Below are 27344 nucleotides of genomic sequence, written 5' to 3' on the forward strand. Positions count from 1 at the left end.
ATTCACATAACATATAATTCATCCACTTAAATTATACAATGCAGTGGCTTTTTGGCACATTCACAGAGTTATCATCACAATTACTTTAGAATATTTTTATCACCCCTAAAAGAAGCCTGGTAGTCCTTAGCCATAACCTTCCAACTCTTCCACTCCTCCTCCCCACTTCCCTCAGCCCTAACCTATTTTCTATTTTTATAGATGTACCTATTCTGGATATTTTATATAAATGGAAAGATATGTGGTCTTTTAGGACTGGCTTCTTCCACTTAGCATGTTTTCAAGGCTCATCCATGTTGTAACATGTATTGATAATATTAATAATATTCTGTTTTTAGTGTATACTTAATTGTTCATCTATCAGTTGATGAACATTTGGACTGTTACCACTTTTTGGCTATTGAGAATAATACCATTATGAAGGTTCACATACAAGTTTTTTTTTTTTTTTTACAATTTTATTTATTTATTCATGAGAGACACAAAGAGACAGAGACATAGAGAGAGAAGCAGTCTCCTTGCAGGGAGCCCGATGTGGGACTCAATCCCCAGATGAGGATCACACCCTGAACTGAATGCAGACACTCAACCCCTGAGCCACCCAGGCATCCCTTTACATACAAGCTTTTGTGTGGACATACATTTTCATTTCTTCGAGGAGTAAAAGTGCTGCATCATATGGTAACTCTATGTTTAACAGTTGAGAAACTCTATGTTTAATGAACTGTTTTCCAGACCACTGCACCACTTTAACCTTCCCATCAGTAGGATAGAAAGGCTTAAATTTCTCCATATCCTTGTCTCACTTGTTATTCTTTGTTTTCTGATAATAGCCATCCTAGTGGATGTGAACTGGTGTTTTATTATGGCTTTTTCATTTCCCTGATGGCTAATGATGCTGAACATCTTTTCATGTGCTTGTTTCCTATTTATTATCTTTCTTTGGAGAATCATATATTCATATCTTTTGCCCATTTTTTAAACTTTGAGATTATTTAAACGTTTATTGACAGTTCAAGTTTCCTCTTTTGTGAAATGACTTTCTGTCACTTGTGTCTATTTTTCCATTGTATTGTTTCCTTTTTTCTTATTAACCATAGTTCTTTTGTGTAGATATGTATCTTTTCACATTTGTAGCTTGTATTTTTGCTATCTTTGTGGTCTTTTGATGAAAAGAATATCTTAAATTCAATTATCAGTCTTTTCTGTTAGGATATGCACTTTCGGACTCTTGTTTAAGAAATCTGTCCCTCTGGGACACCTGGGTGGCTCAGTGGTTGGATGTCTGCCTTTGGCTCAGGAGGTGATCTCGGAGACCCAGGATGAAATCCCACATCAGGCTCCCTGCATGGAGCCTGCTTCTTCCTCTGCCTGTGTCTCTGCCTCTCTCTGTGTCTCTCATGAATGAGTAACTAAAATCTTGAAAGAAAGAAAGAAAGAAAGAAAGAAAGAAAGAAAGAAAGAAAGAAAGAAAGAAAGAAAGAAACGAAATCTGTTCCTCCTTGGAGCACTTGGGTGACTCAGTTGGTTAAACATTCAACTCTTGATTTTGGCTGAGGTTGTGATCTCGGGGTCATGATCTTGAGGACATGAGATTGAACCTCACATGGGTCACCATGCTCCACATGGAGTCTGAGATTCTCTCTCTCTCTTTCTCCCTCTCCTTCTGCCCTTTCTCCTGCTCTCTCTAATAAAATCTTTAAAAACAAAGATGCATGAAAGGGAGGCAGTATAATGTACTGCTGTATAGCGTATTAAGATGGACTCAAAAGGCAGATCATTTAAGTTAAATTCACAGCTCTTCTACTTAGGGCTCTGAGACAATTTAATTAACCTCTTTTGCCTCAGTTTCCTCATTTATAAAATGAAGTGATATTAACAGTACCTACTACATAGGGTTGTTGGGGGAATAAATGAGTGGGCATATATAAAATGCTTAAAACCAAAGCAGGCATGTAATAAGCATCAAATAAGTGTTTGCTGTCATTATTTGCATCTTTATTTCATACGATCTGATTTTTTGAATGAGTTGGATTTTTGTTCCAAAGAGATAACATTATTAAAGCACCATTTATTGAATAGTTCATTCTTTCTGCATTGCTTTGTTCATGTTTCAAGTTGGTCTAACTTGCAGCTCTGTATTCTATTCCATTGGCCTACTCATCTTTGCCTATCTTTTAATAATGGTATTATAACCTTAGTATGTCTGGCTTGCTGGTAGAATAAATCCCTTGTTATTTCACTTCCAAATTATCTAACTGTTCTTTGATCTTTGCTCTTAAATGTGAATTTTAGGATTAGTTTGTCAAATTCCATAGTCTTTGTGGATATTTGATTGAAATTGCATTGAACCTATAGATTAATTTTGGTAGAATTGACATCTTTACGGTACCTCTCTCACTACCAATGACAGCAGAAATTAAAATTCTCCAAAAACATGTTTTCTTACATCATACACTTTCAGATAGGATTCTTGCAACTATATGTCTAGCTGACCAAAACCAAGTCAAATGATGATGTCTAAAAATATGAGTTCTGCCTTCTACTTGTAGGAGAGCAAATGAAGAGATGAACTGTCACATATATATGATGAAGGTACCTATATATTTAGTCCATTATATCATTTCCAAATGAGTACAATATTTTTTTAAACAATCTTATTTATTTATTTGAGAGAGGGAGCGAGAGAGCAGGAACATGAATAAGGGGAGGGGCAGAAGGAGAGGGAGAAGTAGCTCCCCACTGAGCAGGGAGCCCATTGTGGGGTTCCAACTCAGGACTCTGGTATTATGATCTGAGCTGAAGTGAGACACTTAACTGACTGAGCCTTCCAGGCACTCCTAAAATGAGTACAATTTTGTTTCTTCCTTTTTTTTTTTTTTTAAGATTCATTTATTTATTTGAGAGAGTAAAGGAGTGCAAGGAAGGGCAGAGGCAGAGGGAGACAGAAACTTTAGCAGACTCTTCACTGGGCTACGAGCCCGATGTGGGGCTCCATCTCATGACCCTGAGATCATGACCTGAGCCAAACCAAGAGCTGGAAGCTTAACTGACTATACCACTTAGGGGGCCCTTGTTTCTTCCTTTTGAAATCCTGTAAGTTTTACTTTTTTTTTTCTTCTTTAGCTGCTTTTGTGGAAAGCTAGAGAAGTATTGAATAGAAAAAGTGATAATGGACATCTTTGTTTTATCCTGATTTTAAAGTAAATGATTCTTATATTTCAGCATTGAGTAAAGTGTAGATTTTTGCTACATTTTTATCGAGTTTTTGGAAGTATTTATATATAATTTAAAAGCAAACAGTAAAAAAAGCAAGCATTAATATTATCTCTTATTTTAGAAACATAAAGGAGAAAAATATTTATAAAAGATTTTTATCTACAGATTTAATTACAGAAGACTTATATGGAGCTTGAATACCTATAATAAGTAGAAAATAGAATTATGGGCTTTGGAGTACAAAATTGTAGTTATGATTCATCCTTACAATAATTGGGAAATGGATGTCATGTTAGTTTTAGAATATTAATAAATAATCTTAAAACATCCAGTGCAGTAAACAAAAAATGTGCGCCAGTTATGTGGATTATATATATTTAAGCCTCCCCCCACCAAGGTTTTAAAGTAACATAATGTAAAATCTTTGAGCTTAAGAATACTTTTAATATATGAATTTGCTGGGCATCTGACCTCCAATACTCTGATATACAGCTAGGTATTAAGAACTATGTACTCAGTAATTAGAGTGGTTTTTACTGGGTTTTAAAGCCAATACTCAATAGCACCACCTACTGTTGACACAGTGAAATTTAATAATAGTGGAAATCTCCGAATCCTTGCATTGAGACAAATACAAGAAATCTAATCCCAACTTTATAAGCTAACAAATGGAGAATGTGAGGCTCAGAAAAGGTAAGGGACCTGTCAAAAGCCACAGATTTTTTGCTAAAACCATGTATACTGTTGTAAACTAAAATTTCTGTAGGTGCTTTCAAAAGAAGGAAACGTAGAAAGGCAATTTATCCAATAATCAAATATCTAGGGTTAAATTGTGCTGGTTCTGTTCCTGGCTCCACTGCTGGCTCCACTGCTATCTTTGGACAAATTAATTAGTTGGTCTATGCTTTAGTTTCAGTATCTGAAAATTGGTGATGCATGTACCTCTCGGGTTTGTGTGAGAAGCAGAAGTAGTAGAGAATGTAAAGCATAGTGCTTGGCAGATAGTGACCAATAATGGTGATACTATTTCTATTCACAAGTGGTAGCACTACTTTTGAACCAAGGCCTCTCTGACATCAGTGTCTGTGTTCTTTAAACTTGACTTAGCAGCCATCAGAAGAGACTGGTGATTCAATCCATACAAAATAAAATAAACAGTGAATGTTAGATTAAACAGTGTATCAAAATACAAGCCCACTGGCTGAGCAGAAGTTTTAGGAAATTCTTTGATTTGGGGAGAGAAGGAAGCTGGTTCTCATATTTAATATTGGAAAAGAGGTCCTGAGTTGCTTGTGTTATTACTATTTTGTCCAGCAAGTAGCCTCTCTTTTGGTGATAGACTTTCTCCTCTTGACCTTGAGGGTATCAAGCTTGGACAATCAGCATCTCATTTTTCCTGGACACAGTGAATAATCCGGAGGACCTGTGATGAAAAAGGGCCAGTGTCCAGACGAATCAGATAAATGAGAGATGTGTGGTATCTCAGACCCCATACATATTGCAGGATACCTCATTCTTAATAAAGTGTGGTAGACACCCTAGACTTTTAATTTTTATTTTTTAAAAAGGTTTACTTATTTGAGAGAGAGAGAGAATAAGCATGAGCAGGAGGGGCAGAGGGAGAGATATTTTCAAGCAGACTCTGCACTGAGGGTGCAGCCCAAAGTGGGGCTCCATCTCACAAGCCTGAGATCACAACCTGAGCTGAAACAGAGTCAAATGCTTCACCAACTGTGTTACCCAGGTGCCCCACACTTTTGACTTTTTAAATAATATTCCCTTTCCTCTTCTTCATTTAGCAACAGAAGCCTATGTTTTGCAGCCTCTGTTGGAGATAGGTGTGCTTGTGAGGCTCACTAAGGCTGGGGGATGTGAAATTATTGAATGCCATTAATACAATTTGATCCTAAACCATTAATCATGTGTTTTTCCATTCTCTTTTCCCCACTCTTGCAGCCTGGAAAGCAGATGTGGCAATGACTCAGCGTTAACCTTTAGATGAGGATGACACCTTAGAAGATAAACACCTTAGAAGACCAAGAGAGACTTGGAAATAGATTTTTACAGTGAGTTACTCACTGGAAACACCATGTGTGGATATGGTGTTAAGACTGTAAAGTCAATGCATAAGACAAAAATCCATTCAGGGGGATCCCTGGGTGGCGCAGCGGTTTGGCACCTGCCTTTGGCCCAGGGCCGATCCTCGAGACCCAGGATCGAATCCCACGTCGGGCTTCTGGTGTATGGAGCCTGCTTCTCCCTCTGCCTGTGTCTCTGCCTCTCTCTCTCACTGTGTGCCTATCATAAATAAATAAAAAAATTTAAAAAAAAAATCCATTCAGGGTCAGCCGTAAAAAGGAACGAAGTACTGATACATGCTACAGTGTGGACCAACCTTTAAAACATTACGCTAAGTGAAGGAAAAATGACAAAAAGTCACTTGTATGATTCCATTTTTATGTAATGTTCAGAATAAGTAAATCTATAGAGATAGAAAAAGTATATTAGTGATTGGCAGGGGCTGGAAGAGGTAAAGGGGTAGAGAGTAACTGCAGATGTGTGCCAAGCTTTTTTTTTTTAGGGTGATGAAAATGTCCTGATATTAGAAGCAATGGTTGTGCCACGCCACCAAAATGTAAGGGGTGAATTTTATAGACTGTGAATATTTCAAAAAATTCATTTAAGATTAATTGCTCTTGAAAGTCCTTCTCAGAGGAGCTAATACAACTAGTTTTAACTCTAGTGTAAAAACGTTGCCTTTTTAACTCTTATTTTGAGCCCTGTTCCCCCCAAAATATGTTATAACTTGAGTCATATTTGTATGGGATTCTCACCTAAAGGGATTGAGATTCAAGGTATTCAAAAGGGAACGTGTACGTCTGCGGATACACGAGGGATTTCCAAGAGGAGCTCAGGCACCAATACTTTTAAGGGGGTGAATTTCCAGATCCCCAACTTGCACGTTATCTTTTCTAAACTGATTTGTGGCTAAGCTGTCACAGATATCCTTTTATACTTTCCTTCCTCCCACCTCTCAATTTACAGGAGGAAGGCATACCTCTTGCCTGTCATAAATCCTTACCACAGTAAAAACCTCAAGGTGCCAAACAATCCGACAGATTCGAGATACTGGTGTTGGGGAAGCCTCCTTTATTAAGTCAAGGTAGCATAAAACCACCATGTGGGGTTGTATTTCTCCTTGCTTTCTATTTCTGGCAAATAATTCGGAAGGAATCCAAGCCAATTCCGTGACACGAGAATAGAATCCCTTTCATTCACTTCTACTTATGTAAAGGAACAAGCTAGCAAAAGGAAGCTAAGAGAGGGAGCCAGTTTAGGACTCCCATTTGGTAAGGAATCACTGGCTCCCCACATCTCCATCGCTGCGAAGGAAACCTCCTGGCATCGTGAAAACACGGATGCGGCTGCAGGGGAGACTCAGGTTATTTGCAAGCAAACTCAGCCTGCGACCAACAAAGACGCAGGAGCTCAAGAGTCCTCCCTCACACTCGTCTGAATTGCAGCACCCACGGGAGCACACTTCTGCTCGCTGGTTGATTCCACGATCGCAGTAGTCCGTTTCTGTTGTTTTTACAATTCACTCATGAGAGACGCAACGAGAGAGGCAGAGACATAGGCGGAGGGAGAAGCAGGCTCCCCGTGGGAAGCCCGATGCGGGACTCGATCCCAGGACGCTGGGATCACGACCTGAGCCACGCAGGCGCCCCGTGGTAGTGCAGTTCTAAAAGCGTATTTAAGTGACGCCAGGTCTGTTCAGGCCGGTGCCACGGGAACCACTCTTCCCTGAGCAGGTATCCTTTGCTGCTCTAACCCCAACGCCAACAACCACACGACTTGCGGGTTTCTAGGGAGAGCCTGGGGGGGGGGGGGGGGCAAACAGACCCCGCCCACTGTGACGTCGCGGATCCCGAACGCCGACCCGCACGCGTGCCCCCGGCACCTCTCTCGGCTTTGCCAATGGCGGGCGTGAGAACCGGGCCTGAAGTGGCGCGTCTCCGCTTGGCCCCGCCCACCGCGCTTGTAGCCCCGCCCACCGCGCTTGTAGCCCCGCCCCACCCGGCAGAGGCCCACCCATCGCACCATTTCCGGCGCCGGCCTCCCAAGCGGCCTCCGTCGCTCTTCACTTCCCTCTCCTCGGCTCCCCTCCCCCGCCCCCATCTCCTCCTTTAATACCGTCACGTGAGGGGCGAGCGCGGGGCCTGCCGGGACGGGTACTGCCGGTGGGTCAGGGTTCGGCCTCAACATGGCGGTTCCGGCCGGGCAGTGACCAAGGTTTTGCCGTCGGGAGGGCTAAGTGGCGTTTGTCGGCGGCTCCACCTATCAAGGTGGAATGCGAAGACGCCGGGGCGAGCCCTGAGGAGCGGCGGTGCCGCGGAGGGGTCGGTGGCGTGTGCCCGGGAGCCGAGGCGGCGGCGTCTGTTCCTTCCATTGGTCTCCAGGCTTCAGTGCGGAGCCCCGCCCGGCCGGGCTAGGCCGGCGGGCGGCGGCAGGAGCTGCTGCAGCGGCAGGATCGGCCTCAGACAGTGGGCCGGAGGGCGGGCGCCGCCGCAGCTCGGGCCGCGGCGATGGCCCAGTGTGTACAATCGGTGCAGGAGCTAATCCCGGACTCCTTCGTCCCCTGTGTCGCCGCTCTGTGCAGCGACGAAGCCGAGCGGCTCACTCGTCTCAATCACCTTAGCTTCGCGGAGTTGCTTAAGCCCTTCTCTCGCCTCACTTCGGAGGGTATGTGGTCTCCTCCCTTTTTCGCTGTGCTCCGTGAAAGCCGGGCCGGGAGAAGGAAGTTGGGAGCGGGCCGGGAAGAGGAGGGCGATGTTTACACCTTGGAGCCCGTCGAGTGGCGTCCGGGGCTGGGGCCGCGCGGCGTCCCCCCGCGGCGGCCGGGGGAGGGGCCACGAGGGAGGTTGTCAAGACAGCGCGGTCCTAACCTCCAGTTTCCCTAGGCGCTTTCCTGCTGACCCGGACGAGCCGGGCTGCTGGGTAATTAGTGTCAAGAAAAACATGACCCCTGAGAAGCGCGTTGAGACGGTTTCAGCGGCCACGGGGAGGGGATTAGTAGGAAGTTAAGTTGCTAGGGCAGGGAAGGGTAGGAAGATGCTGCCTCTTAGACCGATGAGGTCTTCCTGGAGAAGGCCGATCACCTCCCTCTGGGTGTTAAAACTGGACTTCCAAAGTTCTCTTGAATATTACATTCTTCTGGTAATGGGGCCTCTTCCTTTTTTTTTTATTTTTATAAATTAATTTTTATTGGTGTTCAATTTACCAACATACAGAATAACACCCAGTGCTCATCCCGTCAAGTGTCCCCCTCCGTGCCCGTCACCCATTCACCCCCACCCCCCGCCCTCCTCCCCTTCCACCACCCCTAGTTCATTTCCCAGAGTTAGAAGTCTTTATGTTCTGTGTCCCTTTCTGATATCTCCCACACATTTATTCTCCCTTCCCTTATATTCCCCTTCACTATTATTCATATTCATGGGGCCTCTTCCTAATCTTCTGTTGTTTTGTTTTGTTTCTTTTTTTCTTTGAAAATGTGAACATTTTTTTTTAAAAGATTTTATTTATTTGTTCATGAGAAACACAGAGAGAGAGAGAGGCAGAGGGAGAAGCAGGCTCCATGCAGGGAGCCCGACGTGGGACTGGATCCCTGGTCTCCAGGATCACACCCTGGGCTGAAGGCAGCGCCAAACCGCTGAGCCACCCAGGCTGCCCGAAAATGTGAACATTTTCATAAATACATAATGTGTAACCTCTCCCAAAAAAAAAGTTAGAAAAATAATAATTTGTAATGGCCTTTTGCCCGAGGGACGAGGAAGTAAGGACAAGTTGTAATTAATCTAGATAGTTGGAGTTGAATAGATTTATAGGAATAGTAAAGCCTTGGAAATTTAGTTTTTCAGATAAAAGTTTAGCCAGCGGGAGAAATGAGTCTTTTTTATTTAAGAGCTACCTGTTTTCTCCACCTTTAGATTAGGGAAAAATAAGCATAATAAAACTCCTGGGTATTTAACCAGTGTATCTGCCTTTGTAAACAGCATAGCAAAGTATAGGTCAGGTTCTTTGGTTAAGGTGTGTGTAAAGCGAAGGGTTCTGTAACCAGACTGCGTCAAGCCAACGGTTGTGATGTTTATTTGATTATGATGATTTCTCCACAAAAAGCGCTGTGGCATGAATTTATGTATTTACATGCCACGGGTGTGTATTCTTGGGGAGAATAGCTCCATAAGTTCACTTTATTATTTAAAGGAGGGTGGGAACTGTCCAAAAAAAAAAAAAAAAAAAGTTTAGGAACTCTTGGATTTCTTCATCTTGTACTCTTTGTGTTCTACTAAATCAACAAGAACAAAGTACCCTATATTCTTAAATTCTTTAAAAAGTGAGAATCTGTTTGACTTTGATGTGTATGCCCTTTCCTGCTTTGTTAATAAAGAATAATAATGCTAATATCCGATACCTGCTGTATTTAGCTTTCTCTTAGTGCTCATTGAATCCTATGGGGTAGATAACTGTTATCACCACTTTAAATTTGAGGACGTTGAGTATAGAGATGTTAACTTGTCCACAGTATTTTTTTTTTTTTTTTTTTTTTTTTTTGTCCACAGTATTTCGTGTGAGAAAGATTTAAAAACAGGCAGTGTGACTCAAGGTGTCCTTAACTCCTCTCCTGGCAATAGGATTGTTTATTCATACTAGAGAGCAGTGCTGTCCAGTAGAAATATGAGAGTCACATATATAATTTTAAATTATTTAGTAGTCACATTATAAAACAAAGTTAAAAAACCCAGTGAAATTAGTTTTAATATTTCCAAAATGTTACATTTCAACATATCAACAATATAAAACATCTTAGAATTTTACATTCTTTTTCTATTGCCACGTCTTTGAACTTTGGTGTGCATCTAGACATTTAGACAATTTATGTTTTAGTTTGGACTAGACGTTTTAGTTGCCCAGTAGCTACATCTGGCTGGTATTGAATAGTGCAGTGAATAGGAGCTCACTTCAATATTCTGATTTCATTCTGTAAAAGGCAAAAAGTTAAGGGAAGGAATATAATTCCAAGGTTAAGTAGAGAGTTGGTGGAGAGAAAGAGTGCCAGCATTTCCTGTTGACGAGGGGAGTGAGGTTAGAATGTCATGGCCAAGAGGTATAAGTTATGACTGAGTGGTTGGGGAACAGTGAGGAAATTATCCCTATCAGAGTACAGGCTAATAAGGGAAGATGCCTAGATAAGGAAGGGTCTTGAATTCTAGGAAAGGAACTTTGGATTTCTTATCTAATGGTTAAGTATATGGTACTCATAGATTCTTGAACAAGGGTATCAAATTAGGGAGATTAGAATTATGTGGTCTATAAGGGTAAGTAGGAGTTGATAACCATTTCAAAGTTTAAGATGTTTAGGGTATAGACTTTGGCGGTGGCATTAGAAATTCGGTGAAAAGGACTTAATTTGCCTGTGTTCAATTTTTTGCTGGTCAGTAAATTTTGGGGTTCTTTGCCATGCAGAAAACGCTACTTTTTTTTTGTTTCAAGTGTGAGGATTCCTCTTAGCTGCTTATCTTTAGGCAATGAGGCATGAGAATATAACTTCAAACGCATACTTTAAGAATACAACTAACCAAAACAGCTAAAATTTCCTTAGGAGGAGAAAGGAATGTTAAAAAAAAAAATGATAGGACTCCATTTGTGGCCTATGAGTATTTGAGATCAAAACTGTTGAATATTTCCAGGGGACTTTTTTTTTTTTTTTAAGGTTTCAGTAGGAAAACTGATGGTTTAAAGCTGTACTGAGGGAGGGTTGATAAAACAAATTTGAATACCATGCATATATAGGACTTTAAAAATAGAGTTTAAACTTACGTATTAGGCAGTGGAGAGCCATTCTAGATTCCTTGGATATATTTTTTTAAAACTCAATAAGTACTGCTTTTTATTAAGTAATGGTGATTATATATATTCTTCTGATCATTATGCTAGATATATGTTTGGAACTTAACATATATTTATCATTTCAACACAAAGTTTGTAATCTTAATACTGCTTGAGAAATTTCCACTGGCCATCTATTACGGAGAGTAGTGGTCACATAATTACTTAACCAAACCTCACTGTTTTTGCTCTCATAGTGATAGTTCTTCAGTAATTCTAAACAGGGTTTCAGTGCATCATTTAGACATTTATAAGACTTAAATAAATTTCACTTAAACAACAACTTTTGAAAGGACTTGGTTTTTACTTTCAAAAGGTATATATTATTATTTTTAAATGGATTAAATTTATTTAAGGGTTTAAAAAGAATAGAATGTAATTTTTATATAAATCTTGAATATTTTCTGAAGGACTTTTGAAGGGTACTTACTGCATCTAGTTTTCTTTCTTTCTTTCTTTCTTTCTTTCTTTCTTTCTTTCTTTCTTTCTTTCTTTCTTTCTTTCTTTCTTTCTTAGATTTTATTTACTCATGAGAGACAGAGAGAGAGAGAGAGAGCGCGCGAGTGCGCGTGCGGCAGAGACACACAGGCAGAGGGATAGGCAGACTCCATACAGGGAGTCCAATTAGGGACTCAATCCTGGAACTCCAGGATCACGCCCTGAGCTGAAGGCAGAGCTCAACCACTGAGCCACCCCAAGGTGTCCCTGCGTCTAGTTTTCTTTTAAAAGGTTGGAAGTACTTCATCAAAAAAATTTCATTCTTAACTTTCAGTCTTAACTACTGTGGTAATGTAACCAGGTAATTAGCCTGCAAGTTTTTCAAGTACCAAACTTTGGATAAATTCAAGTCAAGCCTTCAAAATTTAGATAACATGCTTGTGTCATTTTTGTACAAGTTACAACTTTTTTTCCCAGCAGTTGAGGTTTGATTTATACATTAAAGTTTCTCGTGCTGGGTAAAAACATAAAAGATATTATTTCATTTTTAAATATATATTCCAAAGAATACCTGATGTGTGATCAGATATGTTTGCTTCAAATAGATGCGTTAGTGAGAATTACAGTGTTGTTTAGCACATTAAAGGCTCTGGGAAGACCTGTATAAAGAGACCTTTTAAAAACTTAATCTAGGGGCACCTGGGTGGCTCATCAGTTGAGCTTCTGTCTGCCTTTGGCTCAGGATGTGATCCCGGGGTCCAGGGATCGAGTCTCACATCGGGCTTCCTGCATGGAGCCTGCTTCTCCCTCTGCCTGGGTCTCTGCCTCTCTCTCTCTCTCTCTCTCTCTCTCTCTCTCTCTGTGTGTGTCTCTCATGAATAAATAAATAGAATCTTAAAAAAAAACCTTAATCATATATTTCTCAAATTTATTTGAACCTGGAATTTATTTTTCTGAAACAACTCTTAACTAGCTTGAGAAAAGAGTATTCCATGGAACTGTACATAGTAGGATGTTACTTCATAATTCAGAAATTCAAGAAATTCTGTGGTAACCTATAAAGATAAGACAGTGACAGAGCTGAATTTCATTTTGAAATTGAGATGTTATGTGATAAAGTTAGTTTTTGTGGTGTACTCTTAATTCTTAATGAAGCCAAGCTTTTGAATTTTTTTGTGTGTGCTTTTTAAAGAGCATTTCTCTTAATCATTCTTAGCTTTTATCTTTCTCTTTATTAGGTTAATTTTGTGATATTCCCATGTTTTACTTTATTGTTGCATAACAAATTATTCAGAAATTTAGTACCTTGGGGGAAAAAAAGCATTTATTATATCTCAGTTTCTCAGGAATCTGGTTTAGCTGGGTGGTTCTAGCCCAGGATCTCTCTTGAGGTTGCAGTGGAGCTGTCAGGAGACTATAGTTTAGTCATCAGGGGCTGGAGGATCTGCTTCCAAGCTCAGTTGTGATTGTTGGCAAGTCCCATTTCCACAGTAGATGTTGTCCTGAGATCTCTGTTCTGTGCCATGTAGGCCTCTCCACAGGCTCTCTGAGTATCCCCATGGTACAACAGTTAGATTGACTCAGAGGGAGTGATGAGAGAACCCAAGATAAGAGCTGTACTCATAATGTTTTTCAGAAGTAATATACCCTTGCCTTTTTTTTTTTTTAAGATTTTATTTGATAGCGCGCATATGCACAAGTGAGGGGAACAGCAAGCAGAGAGAGAGGGTGAATCAGGCTCCCCACTGAACAAGGAGCCCGATGTGGGGCTCAGTCTCAGGACTCTGGGATCATGACCTGAGCCGAAAGCAGACGCTAAACAGACTGAGCCACCCAGGCACCCCTATACCCTTGCTTTTGCTGTGTTCTATTGGTCACATATACCAATTCTAGGATGTGGGAAGGGACTACACAAGAGTATAACACAAAAAATGGGATCATTGGGGGACCATTTCAGAAGCTGGCTGCCACATCTGTTAATTCATTTCCAGATTTATTAGGATTACCTAATAAATGATAAACTCACTCTGAACATATGGCAAAGCTAGAATGTCTTCTTCTTTTTTTTTTTTTTTCCAAGTAAACTTTACTCTCAACATGTGGCTTGAACTCCCATTCCCCCCCCCCCCAGACCAAAAGTCATATGCTTTGTGGACTGAGCCAGCTAGGCACCCGTAAAATGTCTTTTTTTTGTGTGTGTGTGTGTTAACTCTTAGGGAATACCAAAAGATAATTAGCCTATTTAAAATTTTGAGAAACATTTAATACACACATAACTACTTATGTTATTTGACAATTATGGACCAAGTTTAGGGAGAATATTTGTACAATATGTTCTTAAAATATCAGAAATGTAACATAGTATTTTCATTTTCTCTATTTCATAGCTAGAGGAGCTGAGAAGTTTAATTAGGGGAAGAGGCCTGTGTGTGTTTATTTAAATTAGAAAAACAATTCAGGGAAGACAGTTTCTTAATATCCAGTTCCTCACAGAACCAACTAATCTTCTTGTCCTATTTACATTGTATTTTTTCCTTTCCTTTAAAAAAAAGAATCAGGGCACCTGGGTGGCTCAATGGTTGAGCGTTTGCCTTCGACTCAGGTCATGATCCGGGAGTCCTGGGATTGAATCCTGCATCAGGATCCCTGTGGGGAGCCTACTTCTCCCTCTGCCTGTGTCTTTGCCTTTCTCGTTTTCATGAATATTAAAAAAAAAAAAAAATCATTAAACAATTGAAGTCCCCTTCCCCACATTTCTTCCATCTTTCATCTTGGACAATCACTGTAATGGAATTTGCATGTATAGTTGCTATACATGTATTCTTACAAGTGCACATATTTATACTATATGTACTATATATTTTTTTATATGTACTATTTTTAAAAGATTATTGTCTTATGTTTGTTAAAAATTTAGACGTCAACAGAGAAGACACCTAGGAAATTTAGGAAGATGTTTGATGTAACTAATTAAAATATAAACAGGCCTGAAGTTAAAAGCTCAATATAAAGATTCTCTCCTGAGAAAAAAGTGTCAATTTTTTATGGGTAGGTACCCAGAGCCAATTTTCCAAAGTTTCCTCATTTGTATGTGATACCTGCCACTGTCATGAGTTCTTGAGTGCCTAACTGTATAATTATGTATGTGGCAGGTGTGGTACTCAGTGCTTTTACACTTACTGTCTCATCTAACAATAGCTCACCTAAAGTCTTAAAAAAAATAAATAGCCCCATGAAGGAGACATGACTTACATGCTAGAGATGAAGAAATTGAAGCATAGAAAAGTTAAAAAGTTGTTTAGAATGACCTACGTACCATATGGTGGGTTATGATTTAAAGTAAAATTTAACTCTAAAAGTTGAGTCCTTAATATAACGGACTGCTTTTAATACTGTTATGAAAACTAATATCTTGTCCGATTATATTTATGTGAAAATATGCTCACATTTCCTACTGTGCACTGTGGACACTGTCTTCTTGATATGGTGTCCTGCAGACCAATTCTTCAGGGAGAAGTTTTGAACCACTAGTTAAAAACCCTACACATAGGCTGAGGCAAGGCTTTTATAGCAGGGTGGAGTCAGGAGGTATTGAGGTTGTAGAAGGGATCTGGGCTTTTTTATTTTTTATTTTTAAGTAGATTTTAGTTTTTTAGAGTAGTTTTAGGTTCATGGGGAAATTGAGCAGAGAATACAGTTTCCATTATACCTCATGTTCCAGGGCATACACAACCTCCCCACTATCATCCTCCTGCACCAGGGTGAGCACTATTTTTTTGATGGTAGAGTAGGGCTAAGAATGCAGGCAGTACATTAAGAGAAGCAGAGGAGGCCCATGCACAGCACTTAATTCCCCTTTTTTCCCCTTTACTGTTCAGCGTTGATACCACAGATCTCACAGGTCACATTGCCCTGAACTGGCCTGAGGGGGAGGGGAGAATAGGGATTTGGTATGGATAGTTATTGGTCCCTGACAACTCCAAACATAGGGGAAAGGAAAGGACCTACAGATAGGAAAGTTGTGAGCAGTAGCATTGTGGGAGGTTAGACTGTCTAGCCATTTTGGTATATAAGGAAATACTCTAAGTTGGTTGTATTTCTGGAAGACTTCCATTTGGAATTAATGGTTTCTGATTGGAGCATTCTTTTTTGTGAAGTATTAACCAAATTGTTTATTGTTGTAATATTTGGTGGTTATGCATTGTGTAGAATTTCAAGCCTTTTTCCTTTTTTTTTTTTTAAGTTCATATGAGAGATCCTAATAATCAGCTTCATGTAATCAAAAATCTGAAGATAGCAGTAAGCAACATTATCACCCAACCACCTCAGCCTGGAGCCATTCGGAAGCTTTTGAATGATGTTGTTTCTGGCAGTCAGCCTGCAGAAGGATTAGTAGCTAATGTGATTACAGCAGGAGATTATGACCTCAACATCAGTGGTATGTAATAAGTTTTATTATTATTATTTAAGTCAAGCGTTCTTCTGTTAGAAAAAGCAGTGCTGTATCTTGGAAATCATTCAGCAAACACTTAAATGCCTACTGGGTGCTAGAGGTTGGGCATACAGTTTTAGAAAAGAATAGTCCTTGCTTTTACAGAGGTTACGGTCAAGTAGGCAGCCAACTGTGAATTACATGTTTGTTTGTTTTTTTTTATAATAAGATGCTTATATAGTTTTAATTGTAAAGTTAATAGAAGGTTCCACGAGGGCAGGAACTTTTGCTCTTTCTTTTCTACAAAGTACTTAATGTCTAAAACATAGGCATAATAAATATTTCTTGAATGAAAGACAAAAACAACATATTCTTTTGTGACATAAGTAACTAAAATAAAAAGCATTAAGTTTATTTTATTTTTTATCCTGCTTAGTGTGAAGTTGAAGAACTTTTTATGAGTAAATATTTCATCTTTTTTAAGTGCTTATTAATCTGATTTCAATGGTAAATGTTTTCTTAATTAGATTGGTAGGTGAAGTATATTAATATGTAAAATGAATAGTGTTTGATGTGACTCTTCTAGTATGAAAAAGACTTACTAGAAACATGGAATAGACTTTTAGAGGGCAAAGATTAAAAGTACATCATCTAATCAGGATATTTCAGCAACCTAATAAAATAATCTTTTTAGGTTGGCATAATTTATAATCTAATATTTTAACACCTAATTGCATATTTAAAGATTTTCTTAAACATTCAGAGAGTTTAAGTGGTGTATCTTAGGTCACAAAGTGAGTTGATTGCACTTGTGTAGTTAGAAATGTTTGTAGAACTATTTTGTTTAGATATCTTCCTTTGTTATTCTATGTTATTTTAATTGCCACAGAAATTAATTGCATTATTTTAAGTCTAGAATATGATGGTTATCTTTAATGCATTAAAAGAATCTGAATTTCAGGTTACATATTTTGAGCAATTCCTGGCATAATATGTTTTAACACACGATAAAATTGGGATATTTCTGGGAGTAAGTATTGGAATTTAAACTATTGTTTCCCTGTCATCAGTGGGAAATTCATGTTGACATGTGAAGGACAATATATGCCAGATTGTCCAAGTTTTTATAGTACCATAGTCATTAGTTAATTGGATAACTTGAATAAGTCACTTATTCAGACTTGGTTTCATTTTTTTGATAACAAGAGAATTTATTTAGATTCTTTGTTAAGACCTTTCCTAGAACTTTAATCCTGTAATTCTGTTTCATAGGGTCTTTAACACTTTTGTTGTTCATGCAACAAATATTTACTGATTTCCTACTATATGCCTTGTATCACAATAAGAGAGATAAAGAAGACATATGAGTTTATAATCTGGTGGGGAGATAAACATGTAAGTCAGTAATCATGATATATTCTAATTTATAATACCTTATAATCACAATACATTCTAACAGAGATGTGGCATATCTGATAATGCCAGAGTGCTAAGGGGGCACAGAGTGTGGTTAACTATCATATTTAAAAACAAAAAATACCTTTTTTATTCTTCCTAACCTCTAAAGCTTACAATACCTTTTACTTTTAAAAAGTTTATCCAAATGATATGTGTACATAGATAAAATACTGAAAAGACTTATAAGGAAAAAACAAAATGATGTGTTTCCTATGTGTCTCTGCCCTTCCAGTTATTTTCATGGGTTCCTCTGGTATTTAGTGTGTGTGTGTGTGTGGTTTTTTTTTTTTTTTTAAGATTATTTATTTTAGAGAGTGTGTGAGAGCAGAGGAAGGGGCAGAGGGGAAGGGAGAGAGAGAGAATCTGAAGCAGATTCCACACTCAGCAAGGAGACCAGTGTGGGGCTCAGTGCAGGGCTCTAATACAACCCTGAGATCATGACTTGAGCCCAAATCAAAAGTTAGACACTTAACCAACTGAGCCACCCAAGTGTCCCTGTGTTTAGTGTTTTTAAGTCATATTTCTATATGGCTATCTATGGCTTAAACAATTTTAAATTTTACTTATTGATTTCTCATTATAATTGATGAAGATTTAGATTAATCATTCCTACTTCTCCTTTCCCCATCTTCCTAATGTAGTTTTCATATGTTGGTTGATATTCACTTGACAATATTAAGATTCTAAATTGAAGATTATTTTCTTCTTCACTGCAGAGGCATTTATTGGGCTCAGTTTGTTTTCATACATCTTTTTTTTTTTTTTTTGACTTGGTAATTGCCTTTTTTTTTCTTCAAAGTAAGCTCTAGGCCAACATGGGACTTGAACTTAAGTGCAAAAAAATTCATTTTATGAAATTCTATTCTATTAATAAAAATTCATTTAGTAAAATTCAGGAATCATAAGGAGATTTAAGAGTGATTTTATCCATTTTTAAAGATAATAATTCTCTATGTCTAGAAATACACTTCTAAGATTTATCATTAATGTGAGTCAGCATAGTTTTTACCCATTCTGTTTAAGAAATACATATTAGGTATTTACCTCATAAGTCTCACTTAACAGTGCCATGTTTCTTCATCACATTGGTGCATTAAAGCTAGTGTTCCTTGGTATGATAATTAGACACATTGGGGATGCTTGGGTGGCTCAGTGTCTGCCTGGTCAGGGTATGATCCAGGTGTTCCTGAATGGAGTCCAGCATTGGGCTCATCACAGGGAGCCTGCTTCTACCTCTGCCTATGTTTCTGCCTCTCTCTCATGAATAAATAAATATTTTCTTTAATAAAAAAAGGAAAGACGCATTGATGGAATTGAAAGAATTCTCTTTATATACAGGTATTTACTGTAGTAGTCTCAGTTTTGCACATTGTTTTCACTCTACTCCTTACATACTATCTTTTTCTTCTCAGCTGTTGCTGCTTTATGTTCATCCCAATGACATGTCTAATTTTTTAAAAACTGAGGTGGTCTGGTATGCTCAACTTTTGTTATCTATCCTATTATCTGTTGTGTTTACTCTTGATTTATAGCATTATCTGCTAAATCCAGGCATTATTTTCTTTGAATAGTATGATTTTGGGGTATCTTTTAGAAAATAAGGAAGAACATGCTTTTTCTCCCTTTCATTGTATAGTATGCTTTTTCTGATTTGTATTAATTGCTCTTACTCTAAAATATCATGATAGAGTGTAGTCCTGTATATAAACAGTGTTTTAGAGGCTTGTTTATCCTTCCTTCCTTCTTTCTTAAGATTTTATTTATTTTTTTGAGAGAGTGCACGCGCAGCCATGCACATGCACTCTCCTGAGAGCAGGAGCAGGGGAGCTGCAGCCTGAGGCAGAGGCAGAGGGAGAGGGAGAAGCAGGCTCCCTGGTGAGTAGGGAGTAGGGAGCGCAAAGCAGAGCTCTATCCCAAGGATCATGACCTGAACTGAAGGCTGATGCTTAACTTACTGAGTCACCTAGGTGCCCCTGTTTATTCTTTAATATTTTCCTTTAAGTTTTCAGTTGTGAACAAAAAAAGCATAAAGAACACTTTAAAAGGGTGACAATTAACTTAGAAAATGGCTAGTACAAGGTAGGAACTTATAGTTCTAGTTTTTCTGCTATCTTGAATATTTTGCTATTTTTCATCATCTTAGTAATTATTTATCAATTATGCCAAGCTACAAGAAAGTAGAAGAATGGTGACATTGTGTAGAAGGATGTTGCAGTAGTGAAATAAGTCATTGTTATTTTATCATCTTTTAGTTTTTAATTTCCCATTGCCCAAAATATTGAATTTTCTTTTAAGAAGGTATAAAAAAAAAAAAAGACAACACAGTATTTTGAGACAAGAACTTAGACTGTTCTCTTTTTTTTAAAATTTATTTTTTATTTTTTAAAAAAGATTTTACTTATTCATGAGAGACACAGAGAGAGAGGGAGAGGCAGAGACATAGGCAGAAGGAGAAGCAGGCTTCTCCCAGGGAGCCTGATGTGGGACTCGATCCTGGGACTCCAGGATCACCACCTGAGCCAAAGGCAGAAGCTTAACCACTGAGCCACCCAGGCGCCCCATCTTTTTTTTTTTTTTTTTTTTTTTTTTTAAGATTTTTATATATTTATTCATGAGAGAGACAGAGAGAAAGAGAGGCAGAGACGTAGGCAGAGGGAGAAACAGGCTCCATACAGGAAGCCCGATGTGGGACTCGATCCTTGGACTCCAGGATTGCGCCCTGAGCCAAAGGCAGACGCTTAACTGCTGAGCCGCCACCCTGGGGTCCTGACTATTCTCTTTTGTTAAAGGACATGGGACAGTATTCTTTCACACTAAATGATGTTTGTATGACAAAATTTACTTGATACAGTTTGAACGTGGACAGATGTTAAAGGCAGGTAGGCAAGTAGATGTGTGTGTATGAAGGGGAGTATAAGGGATTAGATGACGTAGGGGTGAAAAATTCATTGGGTTTATTGATCATTCTGTTTGTTATTTAAAAGTCTGAAAATGAAGGTGTTTTGTAGTAATGGAGCAAATAAAATGACCTTTTTCTCTTCAGCAAAATTATGAACCATCAAAGTTTCCGAGACTATGCAGGTACAAGAAGGAATAGAAGTAATGATAAAACTAGAACTTACAGATTTATTTGAATCTGGAATCAGTGTTTACATGATAGATGTGTTCCAGGTTAATGAATGACCATTGAACAGTTAGTTATATTCAAAGGATATTGCCTAATTGAGGCATGTGTGTCTTTAAAATGAGGAAAACTGGGAATACAAATTTGAATTTGCTATGTTTAAACTCTTACTAAAATTTCTAATAATTTTTTTATTGTACCTTTATAATTCTGTAAATAAGTTAAAAACAATAAAATATCAAGGATCAATTAGATTCCTGTGGTAAATGACAATGAGTATTTTTTTCTTGATAGACTGAGGGTTAAAAGGAGTATAGTTTAAAAGAGGACAATTTACTTTAAAAAAAAAATCTTCCACTGTGATGCCAGAGAAATTTAAAATTAAAAATTGGGCATAAACATCTGTTCAGAATATTTTGATTATTGCTGATTTTTCTCAAAAGACATGAATGGAAATAGTCTCTTCAAAAATAGTTCTTAAGTATGTTGTTGAAATAGAAGTTAGTATTTCTTAATTATTTGTATTATTTTAAGTTTTTTAATGATTTGAAAACTGTTAATAAATTTTACATAATAGTTCCAGTTTTAGTTTGTTATAGCTTTCCTGTTCTAAGATCCTCTGAATTAAGCCATGTTTTCTGATAACCTTAGTGTTTGGTGTCAAATATTTTTGACCTTGAGTCTGTACTTTATTGAATTAAGTAATTATACAGCTTTTAATTATTTCATTCCTTTCTTTTGAATGTTTTCATTCTGAAAATATGTTTTAGTATATCCTGGACAGTTTAAAGTTACATAGTCATAAATACCAATGTTATTTGGAATTTGTTAATATTGGTGCTTTTTTGTTTAGTCTGAATAGTGATTTTGCTGGCAATTTCAGCTTCTATGAATGATTAGGAAGGGAAAAAATGTAACCTACAGACAATGTTTATATGTTTTTATTTAGGATAATCCAGTCTTTTTCTCTTACAGATACAGGGTTACTAAGTATTTCTGGTTTTAATATGACAAGGGTCAGAGTTGTTTTAGGTCTCTAGTTTTATAACAAACGTTAGATGCGTATTGGGCACACTAATAACTAATTATGTCTCAAATTACTGGCACTAAGAAGGGAAGAAAGAAGAGACAGAGAAAAAGCTGCATTTTGTGAGTGTGGATGGAGGATGGAACATTGTTTTTTAGCTCTTAGCTTCCTTCTTTACCCTTCCGTACCAAGACAAAGTACATTCTGCATAGAAAAACTTTACCTGGTAGAATAACATGGTTGCTATTTCAATTTCAAACTAAACATGTGGAGATGGAAAAGGAGTTTGAGCAAAATGGTGATTTCATTTCAAAATAAGTCCAAGAAAAATGAAACAAACCAAAATAAGTCCAAGATAATTTTTTAAGGGGAGAGAATTGTCACTGTTAAAGAAGTCTTTTGTTAACAAAAATTTCTATTATTTTCCCATTTTCTGCAAAAGTATCATTTGAAAAAGCAAAAAAAGGAAAGATGCTGTTGATTTATTGGCATGTAGAAAAACTGAAAGAGGACTTCTTAATTAGCCCCTCAAGGAAATATGTGGCTAAAGAGAAAACTTACCATATCAACCTCAATGTGACCTATCTGAAGGATAAAACCCACTTCTACTATATATATATTTAAAATTTTTTCCTTCAGTCTTTTATATCCTTAGTTAAGTACCTGGTATCTTCTTGCACCAGTTTTAGAAAGTATTATTTCAACCATTGTATATATATGTATGCTTTGGTTTTTGTTCTTCTCCTCCTTCCCCTTCCCCTCCCTTCCTTTCCCCTTCCGTTTCATCCCCTCCCCTTCTCTTTCTCTCCCTTACCTTCCTCTCCTTTCCCCTTCCTTCCCTCCCCTCCCTTCCATTCTATCCTCTCCCTTTCCAATTTTTGCCACTTTTCTTACAGATTATAATATTTCTGGGAATGTTTTTTTCTCATAGCAATAAACATGAAAAGGTTAATGATAGTCCTCCTAAACACTATATGGGTTATTCTCTTAAGATATTTGTTGGAATTGAAATTTTATTTGTGTGTGTGTGTGTGTGTATATATATATATATGGCACCAGATTAGATATTACTGTTTGGTAAGAGGAATGACTCCCCCCCCCTTTTCCATTTGGTTAATGTATTATAATGTGAACAAAGTGTATTTGCTGTTTTCAGTGATTAAGATGAAAGATTTCATAAATAACTAGGAATGGGGGCCACTTGGGTGGCTCAGTGTTGCCTTCAGCTCAGGTCGTGATCTCAGGGTTCTGGGATTGAGACCTGCATCGGGTTCCCTGTAGGGAGCCTGGTTCTTCCTATGCCTATGTGTCTGCCTCTCTCTGTCTCTCATGAATAAATAAATAAAATCTTAAAAAATTAAAAGAAGTGTCTTTTATTTATTTTTTTTAAAGATTTTTTTATTTATTCACTTGAGAAAGAGAGAGAACAAATAGGAAGAGTCAGAGGGAGAAGCAGACATGCTGAGCTGGGAGCCCAAAGTGAGGCTCGACCCCAGGATCCTGGGATTATGACCTGAGATGAAGGCAGACACGCTCAACCACCTGAGCCACCCAGGAGCCTCAGATTGTCTTTTAGTAAAATTGATATGGATAATTTTCTTAAACCTTGTGAAATGACCAGTCGAGTGACTTAACCTTTAAAGTAAGTTGTTTTTTCTAAATGAGTAGTTGTAAAATGCTTAGCATCAAGCAAGAGAGGTTTGACATTTTAAGTATTACATTATATACATTTATTAAAGAGTGAAGATAAACCTCTTTATATTTGATTATAAGGTAAGTATACTTTGAAATTTCATTTAAAGAGGTTTTGTTATTGTCATACTCAAGTAATCAAATTATAAAGTAGAGGTTGTCAACCTGACCACTATTGACATTCTCAACGAAATCATTTTATTTTGTGGAGAGCTCTCTTGTTCTTTTCATTTTAGGATGTTTTGCACTGTTCCTTATATATTTACCTAGAAGCCAGTATTATCTGTTCCCAACCCTAGTTGTAACAACAGAGTATCTCCAGATGTTTCCTAGAGGTCAGAATCACTCTTGGTTGAGAAACCATTGCTTTGAAATGATATTTATGAAGAAGAGCCACTTGTGACAAAATGATTGTGGCAGAGGCACAAAACTTTAGTTCTAGAATGTTTTTACTCCTATAGGTAATGTTTAAAGGATTAATAAGTAGGTTCTGAGATTATTGTATAGGTTTGGGAATAAGTCAGTTTTATTTTTACAAATACATATATATGGCGTATATAATAAATCTTGAAAAAGTGAAAAATGCTTGTTTTATATCTTTAAGTACAAGTGAAAAATGCTTATTTGCTGCTGAGAGTTATTTTTCACACCTTTTAGGAGTATGGACTTGAAATATTGTCTGTTGTAAATTGATTTTATTGAGGAATTTTAACAATTTTATATATTGTTCATTTTAGCTACTACTCCATGGTTTGAGTCTTATAGAGAGACCTTTCTTCAGTCGATGCCAGCATCAGATCATGAATTTCTGAACCACTATTTAGCATGTATCCTTTGACCTTTCTGTTTCCTTAAAATTATATGTCTTAGAAGCTATTAATCTCAGAAATAGTTCTGTGAGAGCAAATTTTTTTTTTTAAGATTTTGTTTATTCATGAGAGACACACACAGAGAGAGAGAGAGAGAGAGAGAGAGGCAGAGACACAGGCAGAGTGAGAAGCAGGCTCCATGCAGGAAGCCCAATGTGGGACTCGATTCTGGGACCCCAGGATCATGCCCATGGCCGAAGGCTGGCGTTAAACTGCTGGGCCACCCAGGGATCCCCAAGGGCAAAATTGTTGAGAGGACATGGAGAATGGAGAAATTATTTTTAATTGATGATGCTTCAAGTTTTTATTATTTTTGTTAAATAGCATCCCAGATACAAGACTGGTTGTGATAAATTAATTTTTTTGTACAAAGTAAGAATACTGAGGTCTTGCGTATTGTTTTTTTTTTCTCTCCAGCTCAAGTGTTCCACATTTAGTAAGTTTCTAAGCCATTTTACAGAGTAAACTGTCAGTGTTAACTGCTTTTGCTGATTGCCTCAAAATTAATTGCATGTGCAAAAGCTCATATTTAAAATTAGTTTTCCATTTTTTTAGTAACCTGTTTTATAGCTGTTAACCTCTTCTGACCATTAAGGCTTTTTAGTTTGCTTTTTTTTTTTTAAATATTTTATTCATTTATTCATGTGAGACACACACAGAGAGAGAGAGAGAGAGGGGCAGAGACACAGGCAGAGGGAGAAGCAGGCTCCATGCAGGGAGCCCGACGTGGGACTCGATCCTGGGTCTCCAGGACCACGCTCTGGACTGAAGGTAGCTCTAAACCGCTGAGCCACCAGGGCTGCCCAGCTTTTTAGTTTTCTTAATGAAGTTGCAGAGAGAAGTTAAGAGGTAGGATAGAATGTGAAACTGCAGTGAGATGGAATGGAGAGGAGTAAGATTCATCAGAGTTGTTCAGTATGTTGATGTATAATTTTGATATTGTGTCTTTTTATGTTCATGGATTTCCTTTTATATGTAAATGACCTAAAATGTTAACAAAAAAACCCTTAAGATTTAAAATCTTGAATTATTTGGAAATGTTGGAGGAATTATTTTGATTTTGCCGCAAAATATATGAAATCAGATTTTTTTTTAGCTTGAAAAAAATCTCCTTAAAAGTTTATTTTAATAGGATAATATTTATCATTTAGTATTAAGTGATAATTACCTTAATATGGTTTACAAGGTATGTTGGTAGCATCATCTAGTGAAGCTGAACCTGTGGAACAATTTTCAAAGTTATCACAAGAACAGCATCGAATTCAGCACAACAGTGACTATTCTTATCCCAAGTGGTTTATACCAAATACACTTAAATATTACGTACTTTTACATGATGTAAGTGCAGGAGATGAACAGAGGTAAGCTTTATTTTTTTAATTTTAAGTTTTTCCCTGTTAAATGATAAAACATTAGTTTGGACATGGCTTGTTTAAATTTTAGATGTATTTTTTTATCTAGGAAAGTGGAAGTTTATTAATAAAACATTCAACAACTGTCATTTTATGTTAGATTTCACATGCTTATTCACACTTCTCTTTCAATATATATTTCCATTACTTCAATCTTTGTACAAAAGTGCCTGCCATTTTACACCTGTAGGTCTTAGCAGTCATTTCTTACTTTATTTTTATTTTTTTATTTTATTTATTTATTCATGATAGACAGAGAGAGAGAGACAGAGAGACAGAGACACAGAGACACAGGCAGAGGGAGAAGCAGGCTCCATGCAGGGAGCCCGATGTGGGACTCGATCCCGGGACTCCAGGATCATGCCCTGGGCCGAAGGCAGGTGCTAAACCGCTGAGCCACCCAGGGATCCCCTGAAGAATTTATTTTCTTAAATAAATCTCTACCCAGGGTGGGGCTTGAATTTACAACCCTGAGATCGATTCACTTGCTCTACCAACTGAACCAGGCAGTCACGCCATAAAGTTTCCTTTGTAACCAAAAAGTTTTTCTGAGGAATAATTACTATTTAGGGTTTTTTTTTTTTGAAATCATAAACAGTCTGTAGTGCATGGATAAAGTTTACTATTTAAGTAGAAATAATTTAAACTGGCTATTAAAATTAGTTTCTATCAGTTGAATATGGTATATGTCTTCTAGTTGAATAATTGTAATTGGGATATTTAAGTAATTTAGGTGTTAGATTAGTTATTTATATGTTTAGCAGTATCATTGTTAAAGTGAGTAGTTTATTGTATTTAAGTGTGTATACATAAATCATAAATACATATATGCTTGTAGCTGTTTGAACAAGTTTATAACTTCTGTTTATCTTGTCTTAATTTTATAGTATATAAATATTTAATAGTTTGTCATGTTACTTGTGTACTATATTTTACATTTGAATATAAGATTTTCTGGATTTTTTTGTTTTTTTTTGGCACTAGATGGCTAATTGACTAAAAAGATACCATTTAAATTAGGTTAGCTCTGTACTAAAATTTCATTTTCCATCAGAATGTACTGTTTGCTTCTGAGGCTGTCTTATCACTTGAATGATCTTTTCACCCACCAACTAGCATAGTTAGTTAGAGCATGGAAATAAAAATGCTTTTTGTTGCACTTAAGATGTAACTCATGGATCCGGCTATTATAAATTTTACAAGAAAAAAAGTGGATTTTATGTAATAAATATTTTGGCTACTCTTCTTTTTCTCCTTTTCTTCCTTTGTCTTAGAAGACAAGTAAGGGAAGGGTAAACTGTGGCAGTGAAAGATGTTTTGTTAAATTTGGGGGTGCTATACTTTTCTGTTTTCACACTCATGTGTTTTGATAAATGTGTGTTATCTAAGATGGAATTTCTTTTTTAAAAAAAATTTCATTTATTTATTCATGAGAGAGAAAGAGAGAGAGAGAGAGAGAGAGAGAGAGAGAGAGAGAGAGGCAGAGATACAGGTACAGGGAGAAGCAGGCTCCATGTAGGGAGCCCGACGTGGGACTCGATCCGGGGACTGCAGGATCACGCCCCGGGCCGAAGGCAGGCGCTAAACCGCTGAGCCACTCAGGCGTCCTTAAGATGGAATTTCCAAAAGTTTTTCCCAAAGCCTGGTTCTCATAGTTGGAAGAGTTTCTGATCTATAAGTTTGAAGCCATTCTTTGGAAGTTCACAGTGCACATTATTAGCAAACG

General features: G+C 37.6%; 1 protein-coding gene across 2 annotated transcripts in view; it reads left to right on the top strand.

Annotated features, from left to right (window-relative positions):
* The first annotated feature begins 7388 nt into the window (after window positions 1-7388).
* The window catches only part of TRAPPC8 (trafficking protein particle complex subunit 8), an 88798-nt gene continuing 68842 nt past the window's right edge, over window positions 7389-27344 (top strand). The window contains exons 1-4 of one of the 2 annotated variants that reach the window (XM_055324284.1): window positions 7389-7962; window positions 15848-16042; window positions 24075-24164; window positions 25393-25567. In XM_055324284.1, coding sequence (XP_055180259.1) covers window positions 7806-7962; window positions 15848-16042; window positions 24075-24164; window positions 25393-25567 — 617 coding nt within the window. In that variant the 5' untranslated portion in view covers window positions 7389-7805. Of the gene's footprint in view, window positions 7963-15847; window positions 16043-24074; window positions 24165-25392; window positions 25568-27344 lie in introns of those variants that run through there. The other variant, XM_055324285.1, reaches the window with a different exon arrangement.

This window comes from Nyctereutes procyonoides, unplaced genomic scaffold, assembly GCF_905146905.1.
Source record: "Nyctereutes procyonoides isolate TBG_1078 unplaced genomic scaffold, NYPRO_anot_genome, whole genome shotgun sequence".
Lineage (NCBI taxonomy): Eukaryota > Metazoa > Chordata > Mammalia > Carnivora > Canidae > Nyctereutes > Nyctereutes procyonoides.